The sequence below is a fragment of the Bidens hawaiensis genome, unplaced genomic scaffold (assembly GCF_021521415.1).
Source record: "Bidens hawaiensis isolate Kalapana, Puna unplaced genomic scaffold, B.hawaiensis_p1.1 tig00006717_1, whole genome shotgun sequence".
Taxonomy (NCBI): Eukaryota; Viridiplantae; Streptophyta; class Magnoliopsida; order Asterales; family Asteraceae; genus Bidens; species Bidens hawaiensis.
The window spans coordinates 870,682-883,228 of NW_027491457.1; the positions used below are offsets into that span (position 1 = coordinate 870,682).

Here is a 12,547-nt window from a genome sequence, read left to right on the forward strand (position 1 = left end):
CAGGAACATGAAATGAAGTGACACATTTTCCTTTCCCTTTCTTTCTTTTCTCTTTCAATTCTCCACCGTTTCTTTTCTCTCCTTAAATGAAACTCAGGAATAATCCATCAATCAACAATGCCTTCAATCCCCGAAGATCCAATCCTGACCCCAAACCCAGAGCGCTTCTGCATGTTCCCAATCCAGTACCCCCAAATCTGGGAAATGTACAAGAAAGCCGAAGAGATCGACCTCACCGCCACTGGCTCTCCCACGTCCGACGGCATACCTCGCCTCCCGCTTCATGAAAGATATTGGTTGGGATGAATGGGGATTTGATGAGTGAGTATATTGAGTTTGTTGCGGATAGGTTGTTGGGCGCGTTGGGGTGTGGGAAGTTGTATGGCGTGCAGAATCCGTTTGACTGGATGGAGCTGATTTCGTTGCAGGTGTTGGGGAGTATCAGAATTTGAATTGGAATGGGGACTCTCATGTGTTCAAGATGGATGAAGATTTCTAGAGTTTGTTAGTTTTACTTTTAGGTTGCTGCAATTGTTGTGGTTAAGTTATTGTGTTTGTTAAATAGCTCCTCTTTCTATGATTGATATCTATATAAAAAAGTTTGAACAATGTTTATGCACTTTTTGTGATGAAACAGTGTCGTTATGTTTTGACAGCAGCCCAATAATTTTCGTCTCTGATACCATTGTTATGTGTGACTCGATAAAAAATATGCAAAGAAGAATTGAAAGATACAGCCAAGTCATAGCTCATAGCCTCATTATAATACTAGCTGAGATTTTTTTAAGAACTTTGATTTGTAACTTAAATCATTACTTTTGCAGAGGCTGTGCGGGTAACCATGTTAACATTTTTGTAACACTTAGAAATAACTTCATCATATATTGCAGTTAAATATTTTTTTCACAAGTCAGCGTGCTAGTTAAAACAAATTCGATAATATTAATATATCAAAGATAGGTTGACAAACTTTTTCATGCAATGCAACATGAGTAAGTCTGTTATTATTAATGATACTAATTACTAACAAAGGTGTTCAAAAATCGTTGAAAACTTAGAACCGCCAAACCGAAGTGAAGTAAGTTGACTAGTTTGAAATTCAAACGGTTCGGTTATCTGGGTTTTACCGGCCACAATCTGGAACCGACCGTTATTTTTCAGTTGGGTTTTCCTTTATATCTAAGTAGAGCAGAGGAAGTAAGGTTCTGGAGTTTTTGTGTCTTATAGTTAACATGAAAGTTAAAAAGCAAATGTCGAGATGGCCGAGTTGGTCTAAGGCGACAGATTAAGGTTCTGGTCCGAAAGGGCGTAGGTTCAAATCCCACTCTCGAAAACCATTTTTCTTATATTTACATTCAAACTGTTTTGATCTCTGTTCCGTTGAAATCAATATGAAATATTATTCACCCCACCTACCTATATTTATCCACACCCACACACCATAGTCGAATTAATTTCCTGTTGAGTGAAACAGTTACTTCAGCAAAATATTCATTTGACTTTTAACGTGCAACATTTGACCTTTGTGCTTATCCGAATATCTAACATATGTAACCTTTAATTTATACTTTTACAAGATAAAGGATACTTAGGCGGGTCGTTGTGGGCTACTCAAAGGCGTTAGACCTTGGCCACATAAGCCTTTAATGCTCCAAACACCATCCCGTGCCTATTAAGGGGACACTAAGGCAAGGACGGCGGGATCTCATCAACGCCTTGGTTGCTCTCCTTTTTTTAGAATGTGGACAATCAAGACTAAACTATTATTTTTAAATAAAAAATATGTAATCTAAGGTTAATGCTAGTTAACCCACAATGCTCAAGTTAAATCCCCATTACCTACATGACAGTGATATAACGTTTTGACTAGCATATCACAACATATTACCTTAGTATATACCAACTTTTAAGTATCATTATATGATTTATAGCACTAACGAAGAGCAAGAAAAAAATTGCATGATGACCTACTCTGTATTGCTTTACATTGTTATGAGTTTGTACAATTGTACCCTTTTGTATTTCTAAGTAAGCGTCACATATTAGTAAGTGTCTGTTGTTTACCCTAATCTCCTTTAGTTTTCAATCTACTTGATTTGATCTAGTGACTAACCTAAGTTGAAATTTCAAAAAAAAAAATAAATAAATAAATAAAAATCTATGTTTTCTAAATCATTCTTGATTATCTAATATATCAATCTTTATAACTAATTATCTTTTGACTCCTAAAAGTCAGAGACTAAGACAATATATATTATGAGGTTTATTGTATTGCATAAAAGCATAGTTAATCAATGTAACAAGTTTTTCTCGTATTAAATGGGATTAGAGTTTTGGATCAAGTTGTTCTTTTGGCCTAACTGCATAGATCAAGACTTCTAGATGATTCAAACAATACTTTGAATCAAAGAATCAGTTCTAACTTGCAAATAATTTCACCAGTTTCATTTGAATTGAGAATTTGCTTGATTTGATAATATTAGCGCAGACTTGTATCTTTCAACCAAATTTGATAATATTTGTCCTTATGATATTGAGTTATTATTAAATTAAGTGAATGGTTTTATTAACTTGACTCGTTTGTTGTAGAAATGGCCGATCAAGCACCTTTAAAGTTTGTAGACACTCATAATATAGCTGGATGCTTGTATGATCCACCCCTGGTGCACAAAGAATTCAAATCTATGAAAGTGGGGCTCAACACATGCAGGATTTCTCACGCTATACGAGAAACTCCTGTTATATGCAAGAAAATGGTGACGAAGTTCTGGAACAACGCCTCCATTAATCAACGGGGTGTCGGGGGAGTCGTTACCATTGACTCTAAGATTCAAAAGAAGCCGGTCGTCATCTCAGAGGCCATCATATGTGAGGTGCTGTTGTTTAGTGATCAACCGGACTATCCAACAGAATACCCAACTGACACCGTTGCTGAAGTGGCACTCAGGATGGGATATGAAGGATCTTACCCTCTAGCGATCAAGAAATTATTTCATCCATACCGGAGGTTCTTGATTCACACATTCTTCACGTGTGTGGCTGGACGTAAAGGGGGTTCGGACAAAATTAGCCACATTCAGATGTCGGTTGTGGTTGCTCTGATCATGAAGTGGAACTATAATTACTCTAAGTTTGTGTTCGATGAGATGATGGGCAATCTGAAGGGGAAGAAGAAAGAGATGTTTCTCATGTACCCGAGGTTTCTACAGATGATCTTTGACTCCCACTACCCCGATCTTGTCAAGTCTGTAGAGATGCCTGATTTGAAAGCCATGGGTCCCAATACCTTTGTATTAATGAAGCATTTCAGAAAGGGATCAAAGGTCGTGTACAAAGGCCTTCATGAATTGGTCAAGTTTGGGAAGTTTGTTGAGACTGAGGCTGCTCTTGGTAGTGCCTCGATTACTTAGGAGCATGTCACACCCCGACTTACAGCCTAGGCGTGTGACCAATAATTGGTACCGGTTTTGTAAATATATCAGAGTTTGTTTTTAGCGAAAGACTTTTTGTTATATTTATTATAAAATATTTATATACTTTTGAAACCATTATTAATAAAATATAATTTCTTTTGTTTGAAAAAGCTTTCCCGGGAAATAAATACTCAATATTTGTTTCATAAATCTTTGTTTAATCAATTTGTTTTAAAAATTTAAAACAATGAGCCATCTCTACCTTGCGAACATCCACTTCATGAATGACTCTAATGCTTGATACATTAATTTCCTGAAATTTTAAAAAAAATACGTCAGCGATATACTGGTGAACACGCTGACGCAAAAATATTTTCTTTTACTTGATCACCCCTCGAGACTACGTAGGTCTCGGCCCAACGTGGCTTAGGAATAACCAAGTTAAAACAATACAATTTATAAACTCAAGTATCTATACTCGGTTCTCCCAGCAAACATCGCAACGTTCGACTAGTTGAGTGCCTATACGTATACACAAGGTCATACTCCTCGCAGGCGATCATAATTGTGACCGGGTGTGGTGTGCCCACCACATATGAAAGGATCTAGACAAACGTATACTATAGCCTGAGGCCAGTATTTATACCCTTGTTTATAAATGTTTTAGAGACACTTAGTCTCATGTAAAGTTTTTCATATAATACGTTGACTCGTTTGAAAACAAGTTTGTAAAAGTTTGGGGGCGTATTCACCTTTTCGATTTGGATCAGCTTCAATACACCATCCGAGGGTCTTTCCCGTTGCTATCTCGCACTTATAGTACGAGTATAGCCTTTTTCTTTTGGATCAGCTTCAATACACTGTCCGAGGGTCTTTCTCTCTTCTTTGTTATCTCGCACCTATAGTACGAGTATAACTTTTTGTTAGTCGAATATATAATCCGGCTTAAGACCTCTAGTCTCTTTTGTAAAATATTTACCTCGATTTTAATTTCTTTATGAACCTTTAGTTCAAAACATCTTTTCTTTATTTTAAACCTATAATTTAAAATATTATTTCTTTCTTTTCTTTTTAAAGTTAAAACTCTTTCTTTTAACTTATTTACTTTTCTTTTCTTTACAAGATAAATTTCTAGTTTAACTTGTTTTTCTTTTTCTTAAATTATACGTTTCTTCTTCATTAAGAAACATATATTTTTCTTTTACTTATTATCTAAGAGTAATAAACTTAAATAATATTATCAACTATAACTATCTTCTACTTTATCTTTTCCATTTCTTTTATAATATGTTTGAACCTATAGTTCAAATCATATATACTTTATTCTCATATTCGGACCTTTAGTTCATCATGTTTTCTTTACGTTTCCAAAATGTGTGTATATATATATATATTCTTTTACTTATATTTCTATCTTTATTTATTAATAAAAATTATTTTACTTTTCTTTTATTTTTATTCTTTTATTATTATCTAAAATCTTTTTAAATAATAATTTCTCTTTATATAACCAATAGTTATATTTATATTTCCCTCTTTATATAATTCTTTGCTTTTCTTTTCTTTATTTTCGAGGTATTGACTATACCCTTGACTAGGGTCTAAGCCTTTATTAATAATTTATTCGGGCATTATGTCTGCCTTGTTTGGCTTATTATTTTCTAAACTCACTGGCACGTATATCGAGAATCTTGATTAAAACCTCCTTAGTACGCAAATCGAGGCACGCCGGTCTTCAAGTCTCGTCGGCACGCTCTTCGAGGCGGGTCGTCGGTTCGTCTTGGGTCGACACGTACTTCGAGGCGGGTCATCGTTCGTCTTGGATCGGCAAGTACTTCGAGGCGAGTCTTCGGTTCGTCTCAGGTTGGCACGTTCTTCGAGGCGGGTCGTCAGTTCGTCTCGAGTCGGCACGTACTTTGAGGCGAAATGTCGGGTCGTCGGTATTTCGAAGTATCGTTGGTTTAATGGCATGGATTACGAGGTAAAATGTCGGAGTTTTATGGTCATGAAAAACGAGGTGGTCGGTACACATTTATCGAGGTGATTTTTAGAGAGATGTTAGATAGAGAAAGAGTGTCTGAAATTGGTGTGTAAAATGAGATGGTGAGGTTGCTATTTATAGAGTTTTTCCTGGGACCCGTCGCGATACGCGATGGTCCTTGATCATGCCATCGCGTATCGAGATGTAGGCATGATGAGTCAAAGGTAGGTTTGCCACGTGGCAGACATGGTGCCACATGGTGACACATGGCGAACTTTATGCCACGTTGTGACACGTGGCAGGACTCGTGTCACATCGTCATGGCTTTATACCACGTTGTGACACGTGGCAGGACGCATGTCACATCTTCATGGATTTATGCCACGTGGTGACACGTGGCATGACACGTGTCACCGTGTCAGACCTCGTCATCGCGATACACGATGACGTTTGGTCTATGGTCATCGCGTATCGCGATCAGGCCTGGAGACAGATTTTTCATTTTTGATTTTTAAGTTTAAAAACTTTGTCATTTTTGGTCCTTTATCTTTTTGAATTTGGTATTTTTGACCCGTTATTTTCGTGATGTTACAGAGCATGTGACACCTGATCGAAGGTTCACTACTTCGTTTGAAACCATCTTTGATGATGATGAACCTGCAAGATCTCCAGTACAACACATGGAGATAGAACACCAAGAAACTGAAACTGCACCTACTGCTGATCAATTAAAGGATTTTGAGAAATTTAAAGACCAGCTCCAGTCGACTGCATTGAAACCTCCTCAATCAGTCGCTGTGACACAAGATGAATAGATTCCTGAAGAACCAGCCACTGATCTTATTCCATGAAAGCGAAGAAAGAAAGATCCAAGACCCGGCGTGTGTAACATCCGGCCTCTGGCACCACCAATATTGTCCGCTCTGCCCACGAAGAGAGCTCACGAATTTGTTTTTGGTAGCCCAGATGGAGAATTCCCAGGAGGTCACCCATCCTAGTACTACTTCCACCTAAGCACGCTTAACCGTAGAGTTTTCATGTGCTCCACAACCACTAAGCCCAAAACGCGTTGGTGATTGAAGAGGCAGGACATTTACTTATGAACCAAGGATCTCTTTTGTCCACGGCCGATGTGGGATTTTCCTAAGAGTGGGACGATGTTGTGTTTGCCAAGGGTGTTACAACGTGCTGGTTACTGAAACTACAACAGCAAGCCAACAACCAAAACCTGAGTCGGAAACTGCTGAGACTCACGTTGATACAAACTCACCCACTGCTGAACCTCAAACACAAGAACAGATTTTCGATGATATAGCACATGAGTTCGATTTTGAGGCTGATTTTCCATTCGTTGACGAGCCATCGGGATCATCTAACCCGATTGGTCAGTCAAGCTCAAGCGCTGCTGAGAAGATTGCTCACATCCTTGCTATGCAAGACAAATTTATGCAGGATAAGGGCAAGGGAATTACACTTGATGTTGAACCCGTGGACCTACAAGCCTTACAACGTCGAGTCTTTGAACTCGAACAATATTCAGTTGTGAAGGATGTGCGCATCCAAGAACTTGAAGCCAACAACAACAACACTGATAAAGATTCAAAGATCAAAGAGCTTCAGTCTTCAATGGGTGGTCTTACTGTTATGTACATGGACCTCCAACAGAAACTTGTTCAAAAGTTTGGACATAATTTCAAAAGAAGTGAAGATATTGCTTCAAAGACACCCGTTTATGATCAATGTGGCAGTTCTAGTGGACGCACGACTTCAAATATAGATGCATCTGATCCACTAGAAGAGTATCTCTCTGCATCTTCAAGAACGGCCGAGCAATCTAACAGACTTCAAAAAAAGATTCTTATTACGAAGAATTCGAATCCAAATGTTGAATCTTTTGATCATCCAGACAAGTTTATCGTTGAGTTTAAGAAAGGTTCTCCAAAAATTATGGTGATAGGTCTGGAGTTATGTCATGGGGGTTCGATGACAAGTCCATGTGGTTGGTAAAGCGAAAGTCCGGGAGCACCGAGTATTATAAGAAGATGAAGGACTTTGGATCTTGGACGATGGTGGATCTTAGTGACCTCATAAATGCTCCATTTCATAATCCAAACAACGACAAGAGGGCTATCGACTTTTGGAACTTCTTAAGGAAACAAGTTGATAAAGGGTTCCCGAATATGTCAACAACTGAGTCATTCTTGAAAAAGGCCAAGGGAGTTAGAGACCCAAAGACCGGAAAGACGATGGTCAACGTGATGTGGCCCGCAACCAACAAAGCATCTCACATTCCTCTATCCACCTCTATTCCCGTTGGGTCACTTGATGAGATGCAGTTCTGGAGGTACGACAATGAAACTGCTACAGTTGTCATTCGTCTACGAAAAGGACAGTTCCGGTTCGTCGATCCACGTGATTTGCTTAAATTCGATGAACGAGACATCAAGACTCTTAGCAACTTTCAGATCGTGGCAGAACTACTGTTTGAGCATGTTGCTAAAGAGTACACAAAATATGGTGGGATCGATTATAAGAACTGGCTTATGGTTTGGAGGATATAGAGAAGCATACGCTAATATTCTGGAGCATGATTGAAGATAAAGATACAAACCAGGGGGAGATTGTTGGGCCTATAACAGAATGGTTTCTACTTTGGTCTTGTTTGTTAGTATTTCGTTTTGGGCTTGTATGTAAACTGAGATCCTAGTGATCTCGATGGGCAAAGGCTTGTATTGGGCTAGGTTGTATTCCCTATATATAGATGTAATGTATCTAGGGTAAAGGTTGGCCGTTCATAAGTTTGTGTGAACAAGATCGTGTGTAACAAAGTGCTTAAGCACATGACGTATAATACGTGTGTTTTGAAGCATCGTGCCCGTGTTCTTTATTTTTTTTCATGCTTTACATTGAATCATCTCATGTTAATTTTCGCTTAACAACGAGATCGTTGATATCACATTGAAAGATCTGTTCTAAGGACTTACAAAACCAATTGGAAAAGCAAAGGACAATTCAAACGCTTGAAGATATTCTCCGCGCTTGACTTAGGTGGAAGTTGGGATGACTATCTTCCCGTAATGGAATTTTCATATAACAATAGTTATCACACGAGTATTCAAGCTGCACTGATCGAAGCGTTATACGGCCGAAAATGTAGAACGCCGGTATACTTGTCTGAAGTCGGAGATAATCAATTATATGGACCTGAGATAGTCCAATAAACCACTTACACAAATTCGTGAACGACTTAAGATGGCGCGAGATCTAGAAAAGAGTTAAGGCGATGTCCATCGTAAGCAGTTAGAGTTCAATGTAGGCGATAGAGTCTTATTGAAAGTTTCACCTTGGAAAGGTGTCATTTGTTTCGGCAAGAAAGGAAAATTAAGTTCTCATTTCGTAGGACCATTTGAAATACTCGATCGAATCGGTACTGTCGCATACCGTTTGCGACTACCCGAAGAAATGAAAGAGATACACGATGTATTCCACATCTCTAATCCGCGTAAATGTCTAGCCGACGAACATTTGTCAATGCCTTTAAAAGATGTTGAAATAAACGAAAATCTTAAGTTCATAGAACGACCTTTACATATCGAAGATTCTAAAGCAAAGAAACTTAAGAGACGAACTCTGCAAAATTGGTCAAAGTAAAGTGGGACTAACGAAGAGGCCCCGAGTATACTTGGGAATTAGAATCCGAAATGAAGAAAAAGTAACCCAACTTGTTCTAAGAAGCGAATCTCGAGGACGAGATTCATTCTAAGGTGGGGAGGATGTAACATCATGAAATTTTTGGATCAAAAATGCCAAGTTTTCAAAGTCCAGGGACTTTAAATGAAAACCTGTTTTCTGGTCCGATCGCGGAAGCCACGTGATGATTCATCAGGCCTAGTCGCGATACACGACGGACTTCTCTTGGACCATCGCGTATCGCGACGGCCTCCTTGATTCAGCCTACAAATATTGGTCACCAACCCTTCATTTTTCACACAACTCTTTCATAACACTTTCTCTCTCTAGAAAACTCCCTCTCACTACCTCGTTTTCCGTGCCACGACCCTCCTCGTAATCGGTGTCATAAACCGATGTTGTATCTCGTAAACCGTGCCGATCCCGACGTTGCCTCAAAATACGTACCACCAACAAGACGACCCGGGCATCCGCCTCGAAGTACGTGCGAACGAAGCTTGACGATCGACGTGCCTCGTTTTGCATGCAAGGAGGTGTTGATCAAGATTTTCGAGAGACGTGAAGGCATTGAAGTGCTGCCCGAGAATCTAAGAATTTTAAGCAACCAAGGTAGGGATAATGCCTGAATATAATATTAATATAGTATTAATGGCTTAAACCCTAGTCGAGGGTATACTCAATACCTCAAGATTTAAATTAAGAAAATATAACAAAGAAAAATATAAATAAGAAATATGCCATGTTAATCTTTGTTATTAATATTATTATTGTTTAAGTTTCTTAAATAATAAATAAAGAAATAAAGTATACGTTTATTCGAGAAGAAGAAACGTAGGATTAGAAAAGTAAACAAGTAAAACTAATAGTTTAAACTTGTAAATAAAAGAAAAGTGTTTTAACCTAAAGGTTTAAAAACAAAATATAATCGAGGAAAAAATTATACAAAAGAGACTAAAGGTGTTAAGCTAGATTAAAGATCTAGTATTAACAAAAAATTTATACTCGTACTATAGGTCCGAGATAGCTAAAGAAAGACGAACCGATCAGTGAAGTGAAGCTGATCTTTTCAAAAGTGAATACGCCCAACTTTTATACTTGTATTATCGAGTCAAATTAAATTGATTACACGAGATTACATATCTCTAAAACATTATAAACAAAAGTAATCGCTGGCCCTCAGGCTGTTGTGTACGTTTGTTTGGATCCTTACATATGTGGTTAGACGGTGGGCACGCCGCGCCACACCTTATTATATGCCTCCACCACGATAGGCCGGACCTAAGTTTCATCCGAGAGAGGGTAATCATGTGTATACTGATGGTAGCTAAGTAATATCGAACGTTGCGGTGTTTGTGAGCGGTTTCTAGTAGAGCTTAAGTTTGTAATTGTGTTTTAAGTTTTTAACTTGATTATTCCTAAGCCACGATGGGCCGAGACCTAAGTTATGTCTTGAGGGGTAATTAAGTAAATAACATATTTTATGCGTCAGCTTATTCACCAGCATTGTTGCTGACGTATTTTCAAACTGTTTTATAGGTAATGAAGGATAGCCGCTTGAAGAATCGAAGTTGACATCTAGGCGATCTGATGGCTCATATCATTTTTGTTAAATGTTAAACTTAAATGGTGGTTTGTATAAAACAAGTAATCTTTTGTAAACATTAACGAGTATTTTAAATCCCATATTTTGTTATGTAAATATTAATATTTTAAATCCACGCTAATATATTTCCGCATTAACCCGTAACTTTGATTTAATTACAAAAACAATATCAACTGCGAGTCACATGCCCAGGCCTGAAATGGGGGTGTGACAATTATGAGTTCTTGTAGCTTGGAAGCTTTTAAGCTGCGTTTTATTGTATCCAAGTTTGAACTCAAATTCAATAAAGTTCGACTCGTTTGAGTTATAGTCGAGCTCGAACTAAAAAGGTTTTATCAGGTTAGTAGTTTGCATAATTAGATGCCAACTAGAGAAGTTAACTTACATTGTTCTGGTTCAACTTGGTGTGGGCCGGGCTCGATTAATCAATGTTGTATACTTGTAGGCTTATAGCTTAGAAATACGTCTCAGGCATTCTTAGTTGTGGCCCTGTGGGTTGGTTTGTAGAGGATAAATTCTCAAGTGAAGACAAATGTAGCTTGAAGATGTTTTTTTGTCTCTGAGAAAAGGCCAAACTGCCACCGAAAGTTGCCCGTAATTATGCCATATTATTAGCACGAAAACTATAAGCTATGAAATATGTATATATTTTAACCTTAAAATTCATCAAAAAGTTTTGAATCCATGGTTTCTAAAGCCTTTAACGATAGTTGAATCTAGACTTAAGGAACCACTTACTCTATAAAGGAAGTAGGGATGCTAATGGACCGGGTTCGTAATGGATTTAAGTATTCCCAAACTTATACTTAATTTTTGAAGCGCATCCGAAACCCGTCGCGAATATGTTGGGTATAGGGCATTCTCACGGGTTTTAGATATAAAATATATTAAAGTAACCCGTCGGGTATACTCGGCCCAAAGCCCCTCGAGTATCTACCGGGCTTTGACCAAATATAACTAATCAAATAATCAATTACGATGGGTAGCTATTAATTAATTACTAAAGAAAAAATATACCAAAACATGTCTTAACTAATTAGTCAATTACATAAAAATATATAACTTATGAAGATCACAATCTACATATTATGTAAGGTTACTAGGGTATATAATCAGGCAAAGGGTTATGTAATCGGTCGTATAACAAATTCCATACCTGTCCTAAAAGTTTCGGGTTTTGCCAATGAATTCAACTTTCCTTGTCAACTCCACTATAATCACAAGGTAACCCTTTGCAAAATAAATAAACCGTGTAGACACACACACTCAGTCATTTGGCTAAATAAAATTTTATTTTTAGCAATTTGACAAAAATAAATTATATGTATAACCCAAAAGACAACATGAGTTAAAGAGTTGATAATCAAATTGAAATTGGCAAACCAGCTCAACTTTTAATTGAACTAAGTTCGAGTTTAAGATTCTAGCTCGATTTAAATTGTAATCCAGCCCGAGCTAGTGGGGTATGAAGTTTGAGTCAAACTCGAGCTTGCCTTGACTCGTTAACAACCCATTAGCATTTATTTAATTGAGTAGAGGGAGTAGTGTAGAAATGGGTAGAAGGAATAACACGTGACACAAACACATCTCTCAACACCATCTTCTCAGCTCAACCTCTCTCTCTCTCTCTCTCTCATTTCACTCTCTAGTAAAGTAAAAGAAATGGCAGACTGGGGGCCCGTAGTACTCTTCGTCCTGCTGCAGCCTGGACTCCTGTTCCAGTTACCCGGCAACGGCAGGCAAGCATGAAAACCAACGGCAAAGCCATCGCTGTTCACACTCTCATCTTCTTCACCATCTACTCCATCCTCATCCTCGCCCTCCATGTCCACATCTACACCGGCTGAAGTAACATCTATC

The 12,547-nt window shown here is 38.0% G+C and overlaps 1 protein-coding gene across 1 annotated transcript; it reads left to right on the forward strand.

Annotated features, from left to right (window-relative positions):
- The first annotated feature begins 117 nt into the window (after window positions 1-117).
- LOC143633414 (ribonucleoside-diphosphate reductase small chain A-like) lies at window positions 118-452 on the forward strand. Its single transcript, XM_077101731.1, has 2 exons — window positions 118-237; window positions 291-452. The coding sequence occupies exons 1-2, from the start codon at window positions 118-120 to the stop codon at window positions 450-452; spliced, it is 282 nt and encodes a 93-aa protein (XP_076957846.1).
- The last annotated feature ends 12,095 nt before the right edge of the window (window positions 453-12,547 follow it).